This window comes from Prinia subflava, chromosome 5, assembly GCF_021018805.1.
Source record: "Prinia subflava isolate CZ2003 ecotype Zambia chromosome 5, Cam_Psub_1.2, whole genome shotgun sequence".
NCBI lineage: Eukaryota > Metazoa > Chordata > Aves > Passeriformes > Cisticolidae > Prinia > Prinia subflava.
In genome coordinates this window covers 47,789,942-47,815,558 of record NC_086251.1, presented here as the reverse complement: position 1 = coordinate 47,815,558, position 25,617 = coordinate 47,789,942, and the positions used below count along the sequence as shown (strand labels likewise).

Sequence of the window (25,617 nt, the reverse complement as noted above, 5' to 3'; positions counted from 1 at the left end):
CTTGGGAGCTTGAACGTTCGACACAACAAAAAAAAAGGTCAGTCTGAGTGCTGAGTTTCCACATATAAGTGCCTTGCCACCACATAGCTACTTCTCCTCACATACGTAGTTAAATTGCATAAAACACCAGAAATCACCAGGAATTACACAGCTAAAGAAGACTAGGTACAAAAAGCTGCTGAAGCTCAAGGACAGAAGTTTTCAGCAGGTGGTATATATAAATAGGACTGTCCCTGCTCTGGCAGGTCATAGAAGGTAACAAAACCAAGCATATTTCTCAGCAGGCTGGAATTCATCATACAGAGACCCACAGCTCTCCTGGGACATTTTTGGGCAGCCTGCAAACAAGTACGAACAGATGGAAGAATAGTAAGAATAGTGCTTTAGATGTGTCATTACTCGAGGTACCAACACCATCAGGACCAATACTCAGCCCAAAATTTATTCTGAATAGTGCCCATGTCAAGCAGCTTGCACAGGGTTGCCATGGCTACTTGGATCTGCTCCCAGCACAGCATCCGTGGGGAAAGCTTTGCAAACTCCTGTGGGGAACACCTTCCTTGGGAGCAAATGTAATACTTTTCTCTTAACCTGTTTTTTTCTAGACACCTGCTGGCACCAGCAGACATTGCTGATAAGTAGTGCTTTTCTTTTGGATGGCAGATGATGTGTTCGATACAGGAACTTCCCTTGTGGGAATGGTTGTCACTCACCTGTGGAGACCATTATGTGCATCCTGCTGCATGTTTCTAATTCTTGGAAAAACACAGAAAATAGCAATTTTGTACAGCTAAAAGGGCTCTGCTGACTGTTGAGGACAATATTTCTCTCCCCCAGAGCCATTGCTGCCTTCAAGGCACCCTGCCCTGAGAAGACAATCAGGAAGAGGTGATTTTCTCTGGCTGTGGGTGTGCTGTGGGTAGCTGGGGACATTTCACTGACATGAGAACTGCTGCTTAGGGAGGGATCGTGATGCTGCCATTTATAGGAACTCATGACTTCTGCAGAATATACAAGCAGACATCTGCCAGACTGCTGTAATCCTGATGAAAAGTGCTAAGAAAAAATTCACCTTTCTTGGGCTTGTAAAACTAGATCCAGAGCAACTGAAGAGCAAGGAAATATCTACATCTCACCATAACAGTGCCAGAATGTCAAGAATATGATCAAAAGCAAGAGAAAAAATAGGCTGGGTTCTGTGAGCCAAATATATTGCCACAGCATGTTGAGTTTTACCTGATACTTAGAAACCCATTGAAAAATATCACCTTCAGGAAATAAAAGGGGAAATATGTAGATCAGTGGGCAATTTTGAGTAGTCTGAAACAAAGAGATAAGGAATGATTGAATTTTTCTCATGGGTGACGGAAGCATTAGTAACATGAATTAGTGGTTCATTGGTGACTATACTTTGTTTTTGTGCCCTTTGGCAACTCAATAAATGAACAGAACATGGCCAGGTTATGAACTGTTATATATATTTATGATTGTCTCATCTTCAGCTTTCAAACACCAGCATGCTCTGAAGAGTGTCATGTTCAGGCACTGACTGGGATCTGTATTCATGTTCCCTTTACTCTTTGCATCTCCCCATCATTTCTCCATCCAAATGCAGATGTCTTCGAGTCACACTGTCCTTGAGCATTCTGCCTTCCTTTCCTCTCCAATTTTTCCCCACAGAATTGTTTTTGCTAGTTCCATTGTTCTGGTCACATGTACAAACCAAGCCAATTGCCATCATATTTCTTACACAGGCTCATGGGACTCAATTACTTGAGCTTCTTCTTCTCTAGTGGCACTGTCAGTGCTATCCACTTGGTTTTTCATTTGTTTTTGGTATCTGTGTAGTCCTTCAGAGACATCTGAATTCAAAGACATTAATTCCTTATTCTGCAGCAGTTATGTTGACAGAGGACTACTGAGAATACAACCATCCTCAGAAGTCCTGCTTGGATGTGCTTAGATGTTCTCACTCTTCCAGGTTCTGGAAAACTGTGAGAATTATCATTATGGATGTGATTCCAGTTTTCTATTCCTATTTTCAGATTATAAATACATAGTCTCCTAACAAGAGGTGTTTTTCTCCTTTGATATGTCTCTGGTTTGATACCACAGTTGCCACGACCTTTGCAGTAAGCAGCACAGGCCAGCTTTGCTGCTGTTCTCCTGCCCTCATTGAGTAAACTTTGTTATGAGGACGGGACCACTCCGAGGCAGAGGCTACCAAAATTCCTGCTCCCAGACACTGACAGTTCAAGCTGTTGCGGGTTAGCAGTTTCCTGCCCCTGGGGAATGAGCCCTGGGTATTTTAATGGGGTGTTACAGTGACTGCCATATCCTCAAGGCCGAGGCTGTTGTGTCTGTCATGATACATTGTGCTTGTCCTACCTGCTGTACTTAGCAGAAATGTGTGAGAGTGTGATGTAATTCCTTCAGGTTATTGTTTCAGCTCCCCAGTTCTGACCCTTATTCATGCAATTGGCTCGTGGTGGTTTTAAGAGAAAGAGCTTCAGCTGGATGTTGCTAAGAAGGGAAATATAGACTTCATTGGTAGAAGTCCTTAGTGTGTTCATGGAACCTTTCTGCAACATCTCTGTTTGGAAGTTCCTGGTGTCTGTCTCCAGCATTGTTTCTTGTGTTATTTCTTGATGACCTTGTGGATGGTGCTGTATGGCCTTCTAGTGCTGTGTTTTTGTAAAACCCTGCCACTGTTTATGTGTTTTCCCTCCTCAAGGCCTTTTAAAATTTATTCTGTAATCTGATGTCTCTGCTTCTTCCACATGATGTCGAAGCTGCAGTTTTGGTATAGGTTGCACAATTCTACACTGTCCTGGTCAGCCTGTCTGTTTTGTCTTTCTTGTCTTTCCTAGTGTTCTTTCCTTAACTGCCAGTTTTTTCTTGGTTTTTCTCCTCATCAAGGAAGGGCTGAAACTTCTCCGGTTTGAACTTCTGCCTGAGTCTCCTGTTGTGCATCCAACTCATTCTTTTTCAAAAGATTTCAATTTTGTGGCGTCCTACAGAGTTTAATCTTTCTGGCCATGATGAAAAAAAATCACTGCTCATGGCAGTTCCTGGGAAATTGGAACGAATGAATTATGAAAGTGATAAAGTGTTAATGAGCTTGGTTGTAGAGTATAAGAGGAATCTATTTTTACACTATGTTCTTCACTAAATTTAATTATGCTGTGCTGAACAAGGTGTCATTAAAGAAGATGCAAATCATGGGCTTTTGTGCTCTTCTCAGGCTGAATGGAAGGGACACTCGGTAGAGATGACAGCTCCCCTCTACCCTGTGTGCATGTTCTGCTCCTAAGATAAGGAACTGCTCTCACACCTAAGAGCCGCTTCCCTGTACTTTGGCTCATCCACATTCACCCAAGAAGATGGGCAGCACCTTGGTGTCCACTGAGATTTAAAACCTTTAATTCAGCTTAAAATCCCAGTGCTGCCTGGTCATGTTGTCTCTGCTGCAGGATGCTGGAGCAGGAACCTGTTAGAGGCATTTTGCTGCTCTGTTTCCTCCTCATTGCAATCAGTGTTTCAGCAGGGGATGACAGAGTGCCTCTCACACTCAAGTACTTCAAGCACAGCCAACTCAGCTAAAAGTGTCACAGCTCCTCAGTGCTTTCCTTAAAGGTATCCATGTGGATAGCACTGCCAGCTATTTCAGGGATTAAGAGCAGAGCACACTCTGGAGAGCGGCTGTTCAGCTTCAAAGCCCTTGCCTTACTTGTTAGGTCCTCAAGCCCATATCTGCTTTCCAGGTATGGAATAAACACCTTAAAATCTGTGAAAATTCCAGCGTTTCTTCAGACAGAGGTGACCCAGGACTTCTTCCCAGGGGAATTCCCAGGACCAGACATCAATAAGAGATACAGCTGAAGATTTTAGATGTAGCTACACAGGTTCTACTTTTGCAGGAGTAAGGGCGGAAACATGGCCTTTCTGAAATACTGAGGACTGAGGGGACACCCAGGGGAGTAGGATAATGTATTCAATCAATGTGGACCCTGCACCAAGAGCTGAGCAAGAGTTGGGATCATTGCTGGGGAGGTCACATTTTTGCAGGTCATTCAGGATCCACTTGTACATTACAATGGCTATGCAAGATTTATGCTGCCCAGCTGTCCATTAAAACTGTCAGGGCTGAGGCCCATGGCTGACAAGACAAACTGGATATAGACACTTGTAAATTACTCTCAAGAGACAAATTTCTTTGGTAAAACTTTGTGAAGCAAAGGAAGCATTCAGCTATATAAAGGGTCTCCCCTGTGCCTCATGTAGCAGGAAACAGTGCTATGATTTGAAATTCTGGGGATTTAGTTCTTAGCAACTTAGTCTCCAGGTCATATGGATAAATCCTGAGAATGAATTATTATGTGAAAAATGTATGCTATCATACAGATGTATTTTCTTAAAAAACATTTTTTCTCCATTTACTTTGGAGAAAAATTTATTTCTCTGGTTCTGAGATACATTGTAAAGTACCATAGTGCTGAGGTTAATCATACAGAAAAAGGAAATTTGCCAAGTGTTTTAAGGAAAGCCAGTATTCAGAATCACATTCTGCTGGAGAGACTTCCAGAAGAAAATCCTTTACAAACAAGACAGTTTCCAAAGGTGAGTGATGAAGGGAATAACCCACTTTGAAATGGCAGAGGTCCACAGGGTGGACAAAAAAGGAAAAAAAAATACACTTCTTCCTAGAGCTTCAATCCCACCTGGTTGCCAACCTGGTGAAAGAAGTTCTTTTGTCTCCTGCTTCTGAGTGGGATAGATTGCACTGTCACTGACCTTGAGGGTCCTACTCGAGGGTCAGAGAATGAGATCCTTAATGCCCTCATTTCACTTCAAACAGTACCTTATTTACCTTATTTACAAATCTAAACTCCTGTTTATTAAGCTCTGTAAGATAGCACTGCCCAAGGATAAAAAACTATCATTTGTTTCTGTTTAGCCACTGAGACAAGGGCACTTGTATTATGGGTGCTGATTTAGAGTAGCTGTTTTAAAGCCAGTAAGCTTTTTGGGTTGTGTTCAAGGTACTAAGCAGAGCAGGGTAAGACAATATTATCCTAGAACAGCACGCATGGTCTCTAGCTCTGATTACACACAGATTTTGCATTATGCCTCTTGGGAGTAAAAAATAAGAAAAAAAAAAAGCGAAAGTAAGGATTAACAAAGCTAACAAGATCCAGAGGGCTTCTTTCCAAAAGGCTTTCCTACAATCCCATCGGTTTAAAGCTTAGGGTAAAAATGAAAGTATTTGTATTGAGAGAGGGGAGGTAACTCTTCAGGACGAGTTAAAAAAAAAAAAAAGAATAACATTACCCGCTATGAGCAACCAGAATGTTTCCAAAACAACTTGTAAACCACAGAGAAACCTGGCACTGTTCAACCTTGAAAAAGCAGCTGCACAAGTGTTTTATGTTTTAAAATAAGCAGTGTGTCAAAGTGATGTGAAAACTCAAATGAGAAGGACTCGGTGAGACTTTCTGCTTTCCTTGTGCATGTCTGCATTTAGGAGAGAAATTATGGACTTGCACAAGAGGTCATAAAATGTGTCCTCATGCCGTGTTTTACAGTATCCCCCAGGCCCACGATCACTGTTCTTGCCAAACCAAAATTCTGGGCTCTTAGTTCAGAGTAGTCTCCTGAAGGGGAATTCCTTGACTCTAAGCCACTTTTCAGGGTTAATGGTGATGTGGATAATAGGGAACTCATCCTTGGCAGACAGACTGATCTTGGGAAGATGTCTAGGTTAGACATCCTTGGGGGACCAGAAATCATTCAGTGTCTTATCTCGAATCAAACCACAGACAGCAGACTAGACAAAGATAATGTCCCCTATGCCTTATTACAGCCCACACAGAGGTGGCCTTTGGTCTGGTACTCCTGTGGAGGCAGACGAGATCCAGCAGAAAGCAGCAGCAAAACAGCACTCCCAGAGCTGAAGGTCAGGGCTGGGGCAGGGCTGCCCAGTTACCCCCTGCCATGGAGCCCACTTGCTCAGTGGGAGGTTTTCCATGCCCAGAAGCTGTGTAGGTGATGGCAGACCTTTCTTGCTAACGAGAAACTTGCATAAACAGGGGAAATAAGCCCATGCAGAGCCCTGGGTGATGCAGGCAGATTGTTATCTGTGTCTGAGAGGCTAATCTGAAGATAAGTGGGGTAGCTCTATATCTTATATACAGCAGCAGGAACTGAGTTAAGCAACAGCATTCATCAGTCTATTCTGCTTAACAGCAAGGTGTTTGCCACCCTGAACAGAGTCCTTTACTCTGAGGAAAATAGGAGACAAGCTGTGTGCCCAGAGGCCTCCTTAAATGCAATTAAACTCCTTAAAATGTGAATCTGAAAGTTAACTACATATTCAACTTTTTCAGTCTCTCCTGGTAAAAATACGCAATTTTTTACTCATCAATTTGCTAATCCTTGAAAAAAAGTAGTCTTGGACAAGTTTTGCTGCTGCAATGTATGATTTGCTTGATTGAGATGGAATCAGCCAATTTTGGGGAAAGAAGGGAAGAGAGATCTTCTGTCCCAAGGGTGTTGATAACTTGTTATTTTTTCCAGCACATTTCTTCTTTTTTCAGGCTTGTCAGGCCCAGAGCTGACAACAGTTTCTTGCTTTGCCTCAATCACACGCTCCATCATGCAACAATAAAGGAAAACATTCCTCTTAAGTAAATTGGAAAAATTGACTCTCCACACAGTACAGCCGCAGAGCTGCCTGTCAGGCTATACAAAAAGCATACAAAAGAAGTCTGAATAGCTGTGTTGGTACCTCAGCGCTGGACATTGTCAAGAGCTGAGCAAGCAAAAGGTCTCTCAGCAGGGCTGGTGATGCACAGCTGGCCAAGCCTCTTCAGCAAGCTGTGCTTCAGCCCTCAGCCTGTAAAATTGGTGACTTCCTTTGGAAAAGTCAGCTGAATTCATCTTTGCAGGGAAGGGAAAGGTCAGCTCTTCATCCTGCTGCCAGCAATGCTCTGCCTCAGGAAGGCTGGCTGCTATGGGGCAATTTGGCCACAGTTTTGCACTGACTTCCACCCATCCCAGAAGTGCTTTTGCACTGCCTGCTGCCTCCTCTCCTGGCACCATAAAGCAGCTCTGATGGGCTCCTGCCTCTGTGGCCAGCCTAGAGCATGTTGGAGGCTCATACAATTATTCAGGTCTACGGGATGTGACCCTATCCCTGGTCACCTGCTGCCCCACTCCAGCTTGTTCTCAGACCTTTCTCTCCAGTCTGCCACCAGCCCTTCCCAAGGTCACCCACAGCCCCTCAGCCCTTTACCACTCTTTCTCCATTCCAGACTTTGTTCCACATAACCCAGCATATGGTAGCACCTCTAAGGAAGCATTTCCCCACCGCACTGTCCTGCTTTCACACCCCCACATCCACATTACTCACTTCTTCCCAGCCATAACCTGCAGGAGAACGACAGGGACCAGAGGGGCTGAGGGCAGAGACACTGACAGATGAGGAATGGCAAGAGCTCTTACTGTGGCACCAGTGTCAGCACGAAGTCACAGCCTGAACTCAAATAAAACCTGACTCTTTCTCCTCAGGAGAGGGCCCATGCCCTTTTCCACCTACTTTACTTGTACCCACGGGGCTACAGTACCTTCACTACTAGTTGCTGGGACAACTGATATTTTTTCCTTATACACATAAATGTATATTCAGTAAAGTCATATTCTGTAGTTAACTTGAAGATGCTTAATGACCTTCCTGACTGGTACACAAGTCTCCAGGACAGTTCATGAGGTGGATGCCAAGTCAGTCTTCTCTTTGCTTTATCACTGAATTCCGGAATGGGTTATCAAAAAAACCCACACACAACCAAAAACCAAAAAAAGCACCACCTTGATCTTTTCACTCTGTAATGTCAGGTTCAGCCTCTCACCTATTCAGAGGAAATCAAAGCTATAAATAGTCCTACTGTGCTTTCATGCCTTAGTTTACAGAATTAAGAATTCTTCTTTCCAGCACTGAATGCTGCAGGGCTTCCACTGAAGAAGGCCACCTGTTTTGTTTAAAGTGACCATTTAAAAAGGAACTTTGGTACCATTACAGTGACAACAGAAGTAACCAAATATACTTTCTGATGGACCTTTCTGCCTGCAGTCTGATGAGCCAGATTGTTTTGAGAGGTTTGACTTGGGAAGGGTGGAATGTACATTTACTCCTTTGATTGCCCCATACCAACTGAAAATTCCCTTTAATATCTGTGCAACAACAGTCCAGGAGCATTGCAGTGTTATTAATGGCACATGATGAGATCCATTTCAGTCTACAGCAAGCTCAGCTCTCCAATATGCTTAGGGGCATATGATTACCTCTGTGGGGCATTACTGGGCCTTTTCAAGTATGTGATAACAGTTAACTGCAAATCTGCACTGATTAAATAAACAGAGCACATTCTATCTTTCCCTATATACAAAGGGACAAGAAGCTGAAGAAAGGAAGGTTATGGGTTTTGGGGAGATCACAGGTGACACACTAGTACAGAAAATATTTGTTTTACTTATTATTTCACCACTTTGTGTATCTTAGCAGTATTTCTTCAAGAACCTGGACCTTAGAGAATGGGGAGTGCTTTTGCTGCCCTGCTGAGACATCCCTTCTGAGAACTGCTGTCTGCTCTGAGCTTGCCCACAGCCAGACTCAGTATCACTTATGGGATCCCTCAGGCTGGCAGGGACAGGAGGAGATCTCTAGCCCAAAGTCCTGCCAAAACCAGGGCCATCCATGAGGTCAAACAAAGTCACTCAAGGCTTCATCCAGCCCAATCTTTAAAACCTCCCATGAAAACCTGCAAATGTTACCCAAATAAATATCTTCATTTTTGAAGTCAGTCAGGTATCCCAGCACATACACCGGTTTATTCACTTTAGCTATGAAGAGAAGGAGCCCATCCTTCTGGCCTCAATCTGTACCACAGATTTCTATCTCTTCCATCTTCATTCTAATTCAGAAGGGATCCAAAATAAATGCAATTAAAATTATTTTTTAAATGGCAGAATGTCTTCTTATAGGTTGTTTTCCTGTATCTTCTGTTTTCTGAGTATTACCAAAATTGTAAGGTTTTTCCCTGCATTTGTCATGGTTATTTTTCTTTCTGGAAAAAGAAATTCTGCCTATCTTCACTCTACTTCCCGATTCCAGGAGACAGAATGTTAGCAAAAAGACTTGCAAAACTGAGGAAGTATTGCAAGAGCTGTCAACACTTCCACAAAAAGATTCATATCACAAAGTTCATCTGCACAACTGGCCACTCACATTAAAGGAGTTAAATTATGAGTAGTTTGCAGTAACCGAGCTATCCTCCTATTTTTTCCCATGACCTCATTTGTGCAGAACTACAATGTAGTTCACGTGGGAAAATACCACCTGACTGTACTGTGACATGTTAGCAGCACGTACTTCAGTCTCTGAGTTCATTAATCCAGCCTCAGCATTATGCATTAAAATAAACATTAACAAAATTAAACAGGGAAATCTGCCATGAATGACTATATTTGGCCCTGTGAGCTGGGTGCCAAATGAGTGCATAGACAAGCCTGTTGTTGGCATCTGGAGGTGCTTGAGCCAACAGAGGGCATCTACTGAGTCGTTCCTGCTCAATCTGCCTCCTCTTCCCTGACCTGTGAGTGAGTGTCCTCCCACAGCACTGGGACACACTGACCCAGGCAGGCACACACACAGGAGTTTGTCTCCTTCATATCTGAGCTCTGCCATCATGCCAGGCGTGCCCACAGCCCTCACCTCAGGCTGGCAGGGATGTAAAGACCTGGGCTTTCAGCAGCTTTGTTCAGAGCTAATCCTGCAAAGATGAACCAAGTCCGTCCCCCTGTTGCTCTAGTGCCCCTCTGTAAACATGCTGCGGCCTGATTACTCTCATTTAATTTCCATCTGATACTGTTACAGTCAGAATGACTGCACATGTCCTTTTTATCTGTGCAAATGGCATTAATCTATCATAAAAACTGTTTTGTTTTGTTTTGAAGAAGGAATGGTAGTGCTGAAGTGGCTGAAGTGACTTTGTAAGGATTGGCAAAGTTGACTTTGAGAATTAAGCTTGCTTTCACATCTTTAGACTGCACCTATTTGGGATAATTAAGGCAAGGAAGTATATTGTAAAATCTTAGATCTTCAGTAAGCTTTTCCTGTTGATTTCACATTTACTAACATCCAACATGGAAAGGATCACCTTTGCTCATCTAAATTTCTGTTTGGCCTCTCCAGCAAGGTCCACCTTCCTGCTGCCTCTATATCTGGTGTAACTCTTCCTTCTATCCTGACAGAGTTTCCTGGCAGATGTTCACTGGTGGATGTACAAAGTGGTCAGATCCTCACAAACTTTCATGGCAAGCAGGTAAAAGCAGTTAAAGAATTAACCAGGCAGGTTAAACTGCTGCTGTGGGTTTTATTGAGTTGTGATCTTTCCCTAAATCTCTCCTGTCTCAGCATTTCATATCAAACTCCAGTCTGCTCTTCCCGAGCTCAGTTTGACTTTCAGAAAGGTCAAATAAGGTGACCAGGGCAGACATTGGATTTCTTTATCAACATCCTTTTTGCTACCAGACTTGCAATTTTGCAGCAACACTCGGTGATTGCTCTTAAACTGCTTTGGAGTGCAGTAATTGCCTGCACCTTTCCTGTCAAGGTGTATTGTGGGTCCTTACCACAAGCTCATACCACAAAGCCTGGAGCACAGCTGCTGTCCATAAACCAGAAATTGAGTATAAGCTACCATGTCCAATGGCACCGTGTCTCATCCTTCAAATGAGATATTAATCATGTTCTGGACATTTTTTTATTACTTGGAGATAATTTATTTTGGTTTTCCTATTTGATTTTGCTAAGGTTATTTCAAGACCTCTATTATATTCTAGCTTATTCAGAGTTGGTCTGCAGAGAAGCTTGGAGGGTCAGAGCACAGAAATCTCATGATTTTCCTCTAATAAATGAAATAGCCACACTAAAGCCAAGACTTCATTATAAACTCCTCCTTCAGCTGTGCACTCATTGATTTTGGGAGGCTCAACCCAGCCTTGGCCCCATGTGTTGTAAAAGATGCTTCTGAACAGTTGTGTCTGGTGGCAGACTGTCCCCCACAGGTACAGCTTAAATAAGGAACAAGGACAGCAACTCCACAACACGGGCTCATGTGGACTGCCTCTGAATATACACTTCCAAGTGAGCTAAGCCAGTTTCAGCAAAGTGGGAAGCAGGAGCATGATTGCAGGAGATGGGCAGCTATGGCAGGATCAGGCCAGCCTCAAAGCCCTCACTACATGAACCTGAAGAGTTCAAGATGGACTTAGCAAATAAATTCAACTGTTATTTCTATTTTTAAAAATCTAGCAATATGAACAATATGTTCTTTATTCTGTGAAATTGAATATACTTTGATTTAGTGTCATTTTGCTTACTTGGAATGGAATCACATCCTTTTTTCTCCGTAGAGAAGGGCTTGGAAAACAATTACTGCACATCCCACACCAAAGCATATGTAAAAGATTCCTGAGAATTATGTGATCAACTCATGTGTTTTGTCAAATCAATTTCTTTTCAGATATTATTTACAAAATTTCCCAGAAAAAAAGAAACTATTGACCTCAGTTTATGGTGATAGATCATTCCTCTATTAAAGGACTTTACCCCTGTGGTAGGTGCCTTCATGATTCTTTGTGAAAGTAAAAGCTACTGCCACTACCTGCACCACATGGTCTGTGTACTCAGATGCTTCTTCAAGCTCTCAGTATGCACTGCTTCGGAAATGCACATGTACTGTAAACATCTGATTCTTCCTTTTTAAATACTGCTGCAATGGAGCTGAGGTCAGCAGGATGACCTCTGAAGTACATAGATGAAAAGGAGGGGGAATTAGGGCCTGAGGTTGCCACCAGTTTGCTGAGAAGAGCCAGGGCAGCAGTGAGCCGAGGAAGGGGTGCTCAGTCTGGGAGGCTGGGGCTCCATCGCAGAATGAAGCAGAAGGGGCAACTCTCAGAATAGAAAGTGCACAAAGTAGTCGAGATTTTGGCAAAGATTGAGAGGCAGCTGCCAGCACTGCATCTCTAAATGGTAGAAATCTTTAGGTCTGGGAGATTTCCACTGCTTTGAGTAAGAAGTAAGGGATCTTACAGGCCAAGTGCAAAACCACAGAGATCCAAGGCTTTGACACTTGCCAGGTTTCTCAGCTTTCTGATGAACCATATGGTACCTGGTATCAGCTGTTTGGTCTCTTCTATAGCTACTGATACCACTGGGATTCAGCCTTCCTGTCTCTGGAAAAATTACAACCAAAAAGAACCAGAAGAAAAATTTTAAAGTCCATTCTCCTGTTCTCTCTAAAGGCTACTTCACAGAAGAGGTCAAATTGTCCCTCCCGCTGCCATATTAAAAAAAAAAAAAAAAAAAAAAAAAAAAAAAAAAAAAAAAAAAAAAAAAAAAGTTTCATTTCTTTATTCTCTTTCCTAGTGGGTTCTTTGGGGATTTCCATTTAAAAAGAGAAATCACAATTAAACAGTCTTTCCCATCAGAAAACTATACTTCCCTAAACATTTCACCAAATATCAACAAAGTTGATATGGGGAAAAGAAATAGTAAAACAAAGCACTCTTATTTGGTAGTGCAATGACAAGAAGATTCTGAAGGGGTTTTTTATGCTTCATTGAATGGCCATCTCTATATGGAGCACAGGGGCTGGGCAACAACCTCTGTACCATCATTGTAATACCAGGAAAAGCCTCCTCAGATACTGAAAAGTAGGATGGAATGAGAACTGCTCCACAAACAGTCAAGAACAAGAAGCAGCTGACAAGGTTATTCAAAATAGTAAGCTGGTTGCAACTTGAATATTTCTAGGTTGCAACTTGAATTTTAACTGAAGGAAGGCTCTCCATAAAATCAGAACTGTGTATGTCGAGGCAAGCCCAGATTTCAGTTTACATTTGAATGCATCAACTGTGTGAAGTGTAATGAGCTGAACTGCAGCAACGAGAAGAATTTGTTCCTGCTTCTTTGAACATTTTAGGAGGAGCCAGCTCTCAGAAAAGGACAAACAGCTCTCCCTGGAGCACGTCACACAGACCACTGCTTATGTGTCAGCTCAGAAAGGAAAGAGATTTCCTGAAGTTACAGAATAGAGGTTTGGAAAACCCCTGCCTGTCCACAGTGGCCCTCAGGCTATGCAGTTGGGGTGTTTTGTATATTTTCAGGAGTGTAACACCAAACTTCCAGCTTACTCGTATTCCACAGCAAGAGAGTATCTCTGGGAGTGCTCAGAGGTCCCCTACCCTGACACTTACACAATACCAGGGATGAGTGAAGGGCACATCATTAATCTAAGGCAATCCAGACATACCAGGTTAGTTGTCAAGGAAGCTCAGGTTCCAAATTCTTTTAAAGCGTTTGGACATATTTTAACTTTATTTCTGGAAAAAATTTAGAAGGCAGTGTAGTAATGCAGTTGTAAAGTGAAAGAATTAATTAATTACCTAAGATATTAGATTACTCTGTGATACAGAAGATTTACCATTTCCCCTTGTACTAGGTACAGTCCTTCAGCTTTATTACCAAGAATTCTTTCAATTTCTTTTAAACTTCAAATACAGGGTACTCAGCCTAAATGAAAAAGGAAGCAAAAGAGGGACCACTTCTGTACCCAGTGTGTTCTTGTCAACACAGTGTAGGATGGAGAACCAAGAGGCTTTTACTGACATGCAACACTGACAGAACTCAAGCTAAAAATAAATGTGAATATCCACCATAGTAATGCACAAGTCTCATGGGCACTGGGATTGTTGCATGGGATGGCAGCTCTCCTGCTTTGTGAATGAGAATTTTAATTTTAATGTGAATTTTAATTTCTCTCCTCCACTTACTTTGCAACTTGTATGAGGGCGGTGGAAACTGATTTCATTCTTGTTTCTACCAGAAAGCTTGTCTCCCATACATCCTTTTCATTAAGGAAGTGATAAATTAGAAAAAGCAAGGAAATTGGAAAAGCGTGGCAGCAAAGTTTCTCTAGATAAGCTAGCTCAGTGACATTTTTGTACTACATTTTACTTTGCCTGTCCTAAAAGAAATCAGATTTTATGGCACAGGACATGAGTCAAGAAGTAACATTTCTATAAATGACATTTTTTAGGATGAGATGATTTGATTTTTTAACTTTTATCCAAAGGAAAGCTTGAATCATCAAAAACCGATTCCCCACCATGAAAAATCCAAGTCCTAGGTCAAGTTCAAATAGCTAAATAAAGAAAAGTTTCCCTACCCTGCAGCTAACCCTTGCCCTTGTATTTTTAACTGAACACCTGAAGTTGTGGCAAAAGGTTTGCTGTTCCTGCCCTCACACGGGAGCAGTGAACACTGAACATCTCTGCAGCTGGGTGCTCCCAGGAGCAGGCAGATGAGAGAAAACCTCCCGGGGGTGCAGCAGCCATGCTGGGACAGATTGTGGTCTGGCCTTGAGACTGGAACAGTTCAAGAGATTCAGTTGTACCTCTGGCTTTAAAGTCTGTTTACAATGCAGAGGTATGCAAAGAAATATATGAGGAGGGAAAAGTATTTGAGCAACTGTAAAAGTCAGTTTGAAAAAGGGGAAAGTAATGTTGCAATACTGATCTGCAGAAACACAAGTGTTCCAGCAGAGAATAAAACAGTTTCTCTGGGGAGCTGGCTTTGGGACAGAGCTCAGTGGCAGAGGATTTATATGTGTTCAGATAAATAAATAATGTGAAGTTATTTTCATGAACTCTTTTGAGTGCATGTTTCTATGACTATCCTAAAACTCAGGTGTTTCCAAATGTTCCTTTGAAAGTGGAAAACATGTGCCTTACACATCCATTTACACAGAGGGCTGCATCAGAAGGGGCTGACAGCGAGCTGGGTTAATTTTCACTTGCTCATGGCAGACTTGGCTGTCCAGCCGGGAATAGCACCGACAACATCAGCTGCCTGCTTCCCTGGTGGGCTTTGAAAACAGCTTAGGAGTAACTCCTTGTTCAGTGTGACTGTATGAGGTGCATGAGAAGGCAACATAGCAGACATCAGATGACTGGTGATCCCCAAATTCAGTGGCTTAAATAGAGACAGGGTCAGTGAGTCAACAAGGCTTAGTCTGCCAATGCTTTCCACTTTCCTCAGGACTTCCAGCTGGTGAAAGGCAGCTCCCCTCACTCCATCAAAGTAGTGGCCTCCTCATCTGGAGGTGCTTTATTTCCCTGTTGTGAGTCTGTAAATGGTAACAGAAGGTGCAGAACCACAGAGGAGCTGAGGTAAAGCAGCTGCAGGAAATATTAACTGAACTACATCATAAAAGCAAGATCTGCTGCCAGTCACAAGAGAAACCTGTTCAGTGCAACAGAGAATACACAAACATTGGTGATCACAAGAGGACTCAGTACAATAACCAGAGCAAGACCAGAAAATGTAAAGACCTTACTTGATTTTTCTTCTTTAATGTTGTACTCCAGCACACCAGGAGCCTCGTTCTGCACTGGCAGGCGGACTGCAAGGACCATGTTGTTCACATTACCCTCTTTCCTAACTAAGAATATCTGAAAAAGGAGAAAAGAATCAAGAGCTCGGCTACATTATCTGAGCTTCTAAACTATTTTAGGTCATTGGTTATGAAGATTTTTATCAATACAATCCACCTTTAAATAGCCTTATTTTAGCTTCGTTACACTCAGTTAAGCTTTATGCAACAAAAATAATAGAGAAAGGGACATTTCATCTAAGTGAAATTAAGACCTGAAGAGACTCACATAGTTTCTATGCATCACTGATGTCCCACTTACGCCTAAAGCAAACTATTTCACTAACTGAAGACTTTAAAACTGCATTCACAATTTAAGTGATGGTCCTCATAGCAGTGCTATAAATTACAGATGTCACCCTAGAATGTCTCAGTCCAGGTCTAAAGCAAGGGAGTCGCTTGTACATTTAGTTGATAATGATTTGATTGTCTTGAGTGGAATATAAGGTCAAAGGCTCTGGTGGTCACAGTGTCCATAGCAAAGCTTTTTTATGGGACCAGAAGATCATTCAGGCTGGCAGGTATCCTGAGAGGACCCTTCTCCAATCCCCTGGGTAAAGCCACGAGGCCAGACCAAGCTTCTCAGGGATTTGTCTGTACAAGTCTAGAAAATGTTCAAAGCTGGAGACTGTGCAGCCTCTCTTGGCAACCTGTCCCACCACTTATTGTCCTCACTGGGAGAAAATGCTTCCCTGCACCCAGTCTGAACCCCTCTGGTTTCAATGTATGCTGTTGCCTCTTGCCCTCCCATCCTGCAGTGCTGAGCATAGTCCGGCTTCATCTTCTCTGTGACCCCCTGCAGGTACCAGGGGTTGCTGTGTGGTCCCCTGCAGTTGTCTTCTGGCTGAACAAGCCCGGGTCCCACAGCCTGTCCTCTGTGCCCACCATCCCTACAGGTCCTTTCCCACAGAACTGCTCCACCAAGAAAAAGGAAAAATGCCTCATTCTTTGTATTGTGTGAGATCCTAAGTGTGTTTCTAATTAAAGCTCATTGTCAGGGATATTTTTAGGTTGTATCCTGAAGGTGCAGATACAAAGACAAAATAATCTTTGCCTTCATCTGTTCTTTGATAGTTAGCTTAGGCAGAAAGGAGTAAAAGTATTTTTAAAAAACTTAATTAAGAATTAATTTTGTAGCCTGGATATTAATATTAGAAAGAGAAGTGTGAGTTGATAAAATCATTAATCAACTGTAATGTATGGAAATCTAGCAAAAAACCATTAATTTCTTGGGCCGAGGAATTTTTAAAAAGCTTGTCTAGAAGCCAGGACATTTCCCTGCATGGTTTCCAGTCATAAGGGCATCTCCAGTCACTTTGAAGCATCCATACTGGACACACAGCTTTGGAGCTGCTCCACAACCTTACACAGTGCTGTCAGTGTCTGAGTTCAGAGGAAATAGAGCCCCAGAGCTCAGGCCCACCATCGGGGCAGAGAAAATGCAAATAAAAGCACAGGTGGATGCCCTAAACAGGCCGATTTCCAGTGCAGGGCAGCCCCCACCTCCTGCCACAGTAAGTGTCTGCAGGTGGGAGGCAGGTAGGGTCTGCAGGGAGAGGCTCTCCCTGCCCAGGTCCTACCACTCACATGGCACTGCTGTCCCTCTAACCCTGACTGCCAGGCAGCACCATCTTATATTGCTACATCTGAAATTTAATCTAAGCAACGAGGGAAATGAAACCTGGAAATGAATCATTTCTTTTTTCCTGATCGGCACGCCTGGTTGCCATGGATCCAAAGGCTAAAATTGGACTATGGCTGTTCAGAGAAGTAGGAGGTGAGTTTTTGGAGCTGTGCTTAACTCTGCAGCCTGGGTCAGGACCGGTATTGAAATCAGTCTCTTCTGTTTTCACACAGGTGGGAATGGTGCTGCCCAGTTTCAGGTGGGCTCACAGGGGGCAGGAGATTCTGCCCTGCCACGGGACACCTCTGATGCAGCACCTCTTCTGCTGCTGCTTCTGACTGCAGCTGAGGGCTGTGCCTAGGGCAGTGTGAGCAGCAGGAACAGAGGCAAGGTGTCCCCAAAGACACTCAGAGGAGGGGAACCCACTGCCTGCAGGGAGTGGATAATGGCTGAGGAGGCTTGGGGCCACACATGGCTACCTCACAGACAGTCACTCTCGTCTCCACTTACAGACACAGCAGAAGAACAAAGAGAATTACCTGCTTAGTCTGATTGAGAAATGTGATTCAGGGTGAGGTGCACGGCACAACCCAGGCTGCTCAGGTGACTCCCACTGGAGGGTGTCACTGGGCTGTGCCAGCATTAAGCCCTGGGATGGTCTGACTCAGCCAAGGGACAGGTCCAAACCTCCTCACATCAGCTCAGGTCATTTGCACCTGCCCTTTCCAAAGGATCCACATCTCCAGCCTGCAGTGCCACACGGCTCAGACCTTTCAGGAAAGGGGAGTAGCTCCCTTTGGCACAGAGCTGTTTTCCTTAAGCAAGCTCTGAGCTTTGCACAAGTATGTAATTCTCTAATACTCAGTTTATGCAAACCAGATACCAATTGTTGCATAAAAATGACTCCCAGCAGCTCCCTGAATGTAAGGTCCTTTTCTTCACAGATTCTTTTTCATTGCTTCAGATTAGGATAATCACCATAGCTGTGGGTATGGTAGTGAGTGGGAAGCTAGCTCCATGAATTTACATGGTAAGCAAAGGAAACCAGAAATAATATTCCTTGTTTTCCCAAAGCAAATATAGCTGTTTTGTGCTGTTGAGAGAGGTAAAGCATCAAATGGTAATGGAAACAGAGAGCAGTCTGCTAAATATTTTTGCTTCCACATAAAAAAAAAAGCTCTGCTCTCCTAACCAAGGACAGGAAATGTGGTTGTCTGAGCTGAAATCGCTTTGGACTTACCCCTGCTGTTTCTTTTCCAAGGATGGCCCCAGCCCTTTCCTGGCTCATGTTCAGCTGAAGCCAGACAGGACACGTCTTGATGAGTTTGTCAAGGATGCTGATCCCTGGAAGCTGGAGGCAATTCCGCACAGCAGTGGGCTGACAGAGGTGTGTCTCTTTCTCCTCTTCACTGCTATCTCTGACAGGGCTGAAACACAGCAAGGAGACCCTGGTAAGCAGAACTGTGAATGGAAAACCGAGGGGAGTAAGGACTGTAAGTGCAAACACAGAGGCAAACACAGGGACACTTAGACCTCAGGAGTGCTCCCTGAGGAGCATCAAACCTTGGGCACCTTGTTCTGGCAGCGGGCTGGCAGGGTGCTTCGTGCTGTGATCCCTTGGTTTTGGCCTGCCATTGATGCTGCCAGGGTACAGGTGGCACAGACACAGGTGAGGGATGCACAGGGGCGCCAGAGGCACAGAGGGCTGAGCATGCCTGTCCCCTGGATGCCACCCTCCAGCTGAAGGGTCTGAGAGCTCTTTCATGCTTCAAAAGAAGCGATGCAGCAGAGGAGTCCCTGCAGGCTAAATGGCAGACTGGTGTTAAATACTGGCTTCGAGCTGTGGTGCTGATCTGACAAAGTACTTACACATGTGTTTAGCTCTGCAGGCAGTGGAAATAGTTGTGCTGAAAAGTCTGGTCACAAGAGCTCTACTGGATAAGACCATGGACTCATGGGGATATGGGCTTATCATTCATTTGATTTTACATTTAAAGAAAATGTAAGACAACATACACAAAAATTGTTTTGCTGCTCTAATTTTCTGCTTAGATGTCAGAACTGAAATAAGACTCACTTTTTATTTGGTCTTACTTCAAATATTTTTTCCTTTCCTTTTATTTTTAAAGATACAGATCTTAGGGTACTACATTTCAAATAAGGTCAGTCTTAAACTACTAAAAGAGAGTAGTTTCAAAGGCCTAACCTAACACAGCAAGTCTGTCCCAAATATCAGTTTGTGTAAAAATAGCCTTTCAAATCCCAAAAGCGACACAGAGATTTTATTTTTAGCAGTAAATTTCTTTTTCAACCCTTCACAGACAGCTTTCTCATAAAATACAGGTGCCTCTGTAATTCTGGTTGCAGATTAAGGGTATTAGCTCACAGAATCTTGATTTTAATCAATACTTTTTTAAGATCATAGTGAAGACAGTAAGAAAGAGAGAACTGTGCTTAAAAAAAAAGGCAAATTGAAACTCTTCCTTTAATTGTGATAAAAGCCCAGCTTGTCTCTCTCATAGAGAGAATTTCTTTCAGAAGTAACAGCATGTGACTTAAATCAATATAAACTGAACGTGTAGAGTAAAACAATGGAAGACAGATTTTGGAAGTTACCCTGAGTCATCTCTTGGGATTTTTTTACAGAAGAAACAACCAAAAAAAAAGCCTTATAACCATGTGAAAGGAAAACATGTGTTGGGTGGCAATATTCATACTCAGTAGTGGGAAAGAAGTAATGAATTGAAGGGAAAGAAAGTTGACATATAATGAAATGTTCCATAACAGCAAAAATTACTCCCCTAATTAGTCACATAAGCACAAACCTGATCACATCTGAATGATGTGTGAAACCTAAATCAGAAGGAGGTCAATGCTGTGGCACCAGAAGGTGACATGTACAGCCATAGCTCCTGTGGTGAGGGACTTTGTTAGCTATTAATTATGTAAGGTGAGGCCACCACTGATGCTCAGGAATCCCATTGCCTGGAGGGAAATGAGGATTATCAACAAAGTCATGAAGGCAACTAAACCAGCTGGGACCTGGTGAGCATCAGGCACACAGTGACCCTGGCACAGGGCTCCCCACAGGGGATGCAGCATCCATCCCTGTGCCCTCTCCCACGGGCACCACATCTGAGAGCCCTGCTCACAGCACACGCTGGGCTTTGGCAGCAAGAACAGAAAAAGGGTGAAGAAAAAACAGAACTGACCTTCCAACACATGGCTGCATGTAGGGTCTAAATTTTGGAGAACGGATAGAAAATTGAAAATAATTCCAAACTCAGACATAGAAGATAAAAATGTAAGAGCCTAAAAATGTTTGCCTTAATGGAAAATCTCATTATTTGAGTGTGTGGAGTCTTTCAGTGCAGCAAATTTAGGGTAGTGAATAAGAATTTTTTTTGGTGTAACACGAATCCAATATTTTGTGGGCCCTCAGGAATAAAGTATCCTCTCTCAAAAGCCAGACCAACCTGAAAGGAGCTAAGCAGGCTGTTGTACCTGTAGAGAGGGAGGAAAGCACAATTGAATGAAAGGGGAGACTCTGGCAAAAGGAGAGGCAGGAAGAGTCATTAATGGGATCATATGGAATGAGGGGAATATTTGGTGAGATATTTCCTGTCAGTGAGTTATAAGAGATGATGGATAAATTCCCAAAAGAAGAGGAAGAGGATTGCATTGCCCAAATCTCTTAAAATTCTGGGTTTGAAGCAGAGCACAAACTTCATTGAATCAAATCTGTGCTGCCTAAGGGATGTGAGTGAATGCCCTCCCAGACCTTTTCCAGCTGTAATGCTGTGACCCATGACACACCAGTTGACGCAGTTGTGGCACCGATGCTTGACTTCTGTCCTGGGCACAGCTGTCACAAAGATTTGGATGGGGCTGTGGGAATGCTTAATCCAGCAATTTAATCTGGCTCTGCGGTAGCTCTGTGGCTGCACAGAGAGGAGGGAGCCCAGGCAGCTCCTGGGTTCTTGCTGTGCTGCCAACTGAAGGGATTTCCAGGGCCACCATGGTGAGAAGCCGGCCTTTCTGCTTTGCTCACTCAGAATTCATGCACCAGATGATTTCTAAAGCCTCACTTTTCAAAAATGACGTAAAACTCTGTCCCACAGCCCTGCAAACCCCTTTGGCTGATCGAGGCAGGTGCTCATTTTGCTAGGTGTGACATGAAACTGAAAAGCTGTCCCTAGAGCTGCATGCTTTTCTTTTCTTTTATTGAGTCCTTACTGCAAAGTATGTTTAAATCTTGCAGTGGTTCTGCTGAATTGAATTCGATTGGGAAGCAGGGAGCTGTGTGCTGCATACTAACTGGTAGCACAGGCTAATTAATTTCACAGTGATTACATTCACACACCTGCCCTGGGCTTGCAGAAGGAATCAGATTGCTTGTTGGAAGCAATAATAATGACAGTGGTGGTTTGAATTATTGCACAGTGACTGTACACTGCAGTAATGACCACCATGACTCATTGCTTTAGAAACCAGGAGCCACGCTTGCCAATTGAATGTTCCCAGAAATCAGCAGACTGGCAAGGAGATACAATCCACTGAATTTTGTGCAGGTGAAAGCCTGAGCATACCTTTGCAAGGGGTTTCAAAAATATTGTCACAGACCTTCTGACACTTAGGGCTTCCTGGCTGAACTGTATGTGGCTGGTCACTCTGAATTTCCCTGAGGGAGCCAAGACACTCAGCAATTGTGTGAAACAGCAGCAGGGACTGCCAGATTCACTCCTGCACATTTGCTCTGAGAAGACATATAATGTGTTTTTAAAATGAAATTTTAATTGGAAATCAAATACTCTTTAGTGCACTGATAAGTAATGACTGAGTGCCTTAGTATTGTTTAAATAGACCAGATGTAAGTCTTTTATTATTATGTTTTATTGCTTTTACTTCTCCCTCTGAAAATGAGAAGACACCAAGAAAGATCAAGAGCAAGGGTTTGCTGTGCTGTCCTTAAGGAAAGAGATACAATGGTATGATACAATTTATATTTATAGCAGAGCAGGAGCCACAGGTCTTCAAATGTGTGTGTGTCATCTTTGATCACTTGATCAGACCAGATCAAACTAATCTGAGATGGAGGAGAAGGATTCATTTACTCTCTGACCTGCCTTTGGTCACCTTGATGGGTTCTTCCTTCTTCCAACAGGTGGTGGAAATGAGACCCTGAACCCAACCTAGCTGCAGGAAGAGCTCAACATCTTTGAAATTTTGTAGTTGTTTCATCATAAAACAGAGTATTAGGAAGATGGGAAGGCAGCAAAGTGATATATTGAAAAACCCATAGCACTAATTTTGAGCACCAAACATGAACCCTGACTTCCAGAAAATTCAGGTTTTAATAACAGAGTCAAGGGATCTGACAAAAGTCAAACCAACAATCTGAAATAAAATAGCCAACAATGAAAAACCCAAAAGTAGAAAGAGAAGTCCTTGAGATCTTCAGGGATCACACACAGCTAATTGTCACCCTCTAGTCAGAAATAAATAAGTTCCTTGCTGACAGGCAGAAAGAGGAGGAAAAGAAGTAGAATGTACAGCAAGCCATGGGAGCTGCCTGCATTATAAGGTTCTTGGATGTACAGAAAAAATTGGATAATGGAAATGATGTGAGAATCTTGGTGTGTCCCACGAGGCAGGCTTGCCTGTCCAGTGTCCTCTGTAGCTTGCAGAATGCTTGTGTTACTGGTCCACCCTGGTGACAAGTTTATAGCTCAGGAAGTTGTGCTTCTCAGCCTGTGGTCTGTGGAGAGCCTGTGGTTGGCAGAGCACTTCCTCCTGCTCACTGGTCCCCTTGTTCCTACTCTACTTAAATGTCCACCCTTCAGCTCTTGGGTCCTTGGTCTACAGTTGATACTCTGCATGTCCAGGAGTTTTGGACATGGACAGAAACAACATAAAAAATAAACATCCAAAAATCTCCTGAAGGAAAAGCCCTTCTTTCACAGACCCCCCTGCTTTTTTTGCCCTTCAGTCCAGCCATTTCCTGCATTCATTAACACCAATGGAATATGCTGCCTCTGGCCCCACACTGGACTGGGGCTATCATATACTGTGATGTAACAAGTCTCAGCTGGTGTTCACAAACTGTACGGCTGCCTTGATGTAACTGTGCATATTTATTTTTGCAAATTTGTTCTGTATTTATTTTACATATATATTTTGCAGTCAATAATTTGTCTCACAAACATCAACTGTCTCTTTTTACTCAGTCAAAACATACTTTGTCAAGTCAAAACCACTTTGCAGGTTTTATTAGCTATGCTCCCTTCCTTATAACAGTCAGTTAATGATAAGTTGTTCTTCCCCACATTTACAATCAGAGATTTTCAGGGTATTTGTCCTTTGCCTATTTCAAACCCAAATTATTCTCTTAGGAATTCCAGCGTATAAGCAAAACAAAAGATTTTTCTTTATGTGCAGGCAATGAAGGATCATTTATACTTCTGCAAGGCCCTTTTAGTGCAAAGAAAAGAGAGCTGCTGAAACACCAGTCAAGGCAGGGTCAGAGTGGCTAGAGAACAGACATTTTCCTCCACAAAAAACTGCAAACATGTTTGCTGGATAATTCAGCTTCTCTGGAAAAGCTTGGGCTTTTGGAAACCACAAGCAAATGTTGCTAAGAAGACAACTTCCTAAGCTTTAAAACCATAAGGAAACAGCAGACCTCCCTCCCATGTCAGTGCTCGAGAGGGGCCCAGCTGAGCCCTGACCTGGAGAGAAGAGTTTATTCTCTGCATTCCAAAAACACTTGAAGTGCTGGAAGCCCAGAGCACCCCTGCTTTTACTGCAAGGTCAAGGTGATGGGCAGAGGTTTTGCCCCTTTCCAGCTCATCTGCACAGGAAGGAAGACAGGAATGGAAACCTAGGGAATGCTTTTCTATATTGTAATCACCTAACAAAGAGGGGAAAAGGAAACGGAAAATAAAGGGGAAGGAACAAATTTCCAATTCAAACTTCATCAAGAATAAACTGCAGCTTAGCTCGCATAAAGCCATTCTGTTTCAAAGTCTATATATTAAAAATTATTTGAAATCTGCATGATGTGTTAGAGCCAAAACCTGGACAAAATATTTAGAGAAACATCAGACCAGTGACAAAAAGCTATGGCCTTGCTCACCCTGTGAGTAGATTGAGTGTAGACATGAAGGACAAAGATATGAGAGGCTAACCACACAAACTTGTGTAACACTGAGCAGTTTTCCTCTGTACTAAGAAATATCTGCAAAGGCTTATCTCAGTCACGATTCGCAACTAGAAATGGTTGCCTTGCCAAGGGAAATAAATCCACTGGACTTTCATTCTGCAGTATCTGAAAGAGCAGAGCACAGGACTTCTGAGGTCTCTCCTGTCATAAGGCACCACTCAAAGTGGCTTGCTTACACACAAATATTCATGTTTTGGGTAAGATTTCCTCCCAGTGTCGGTGTGAATGGATATCAATATGTGGTGCTCTTAGTGAAAAAAACAAATATCTAAATCTGTGAACCTACTCTTTGTCTGTCCCCCTTAAGCTATCCTCCAGCAATTTTATGTCTCTTTAAGTTTGATTAGGCATTAGATAAACGTGTTTATTTCTTGCTTTATTACCCTGTGGGATCCCTGCCTTCATTAAATGGGGCAAGGTTAGAGATCTGCCTTCCTGAGGCAAGGAGAGGAAGAGGAAAAGGGCCAGGGTATTTCAGGGATATGGAATGGCAGTGAAAGGACATGGTCCCTCACCACCTTCCAGTGGTGAACACCTCCAGAACACTATGGGACTAAAGCCATCCCCTGTCCCTGTCTCAGGCTGCTGTTCACAGTGCCCCTCCTGCAAATCTCTACTGGTTTTCCAGCACTGAGGACCCATCTCTGCTGGGAGGTTAACAGTCATTTTCCCTTTTGGCTGGAAAGGTTATCTGTGAGATCCAGCCTAAAATTAACTACTTTCTAATCCTAAGAAAGGATTAGAATTGGAGTTCAGGACACAAATACACAAGAACATTCCGAATTACATATTTGTCCTACAGACAGAAAGTTGGCCAAAGCCAAGCTCTTTCTTGTGTGTTGGTTAAGAAGGAGAAGCTTTGAGCTTTACCTGGTTCCTTGCTTTGTGGAGGGTATCAGGAGTGACAAACTCCTTGAAGAGAACTCAAGGGGGGCAAAAAAGGAAAGAGAGAAGAGGAAGATTCTTGGCAGGCAAGATGAAAGGTTGGGCTGGGTCCCAGGCTGTCATTTAGCCAAGTATGTGTGACAACATTTTTTTGCCTAGAGGTCTGCTAGCAATTTGCAGAACAGTGATGCAGGTAGCCAGCAGTGCTGTCCATCTCCAGACTCTGCTATTTGTTGGTCTCTCTCTGTTTCCTTGGTGAATTTTTCCAAGCAGCAGAAAAATTAATCCAGTTCACAAGGGACTGCAGCTGCTTTCTGTCCTGCCCAACAGCT

General features: G+C 43.1%; 1 protein-coding gene across 1 annotated transcript in view; it reads right to left on the bottom strand.

Annotated features, from left to right (window-relative positions):
* Positions 1-25,617, bottom strand: part of LOC134551486 (ras and Rab interactor 3-like) — a 153,445-nt gene that overhangs the window by 27,662 nt on the left and 100,166 nt on the right. Inside the window, exons 19-20 of the mRNA XM_063399148.1 lie at positions 18,419-18,605; positions 15,459-15,573 (exon numbers count right to left, since the gene is read on the bottom strand). Of these exons, the coding sequence (XP_063255218.1) occupies positions 15,459-15,573; positions 18,419-18,605 (302 nt within the window). The remainder of the gene's footprint in view (positions 1-15,458; positions 15,574-18,418; positions 18,606-25,617) is intronic.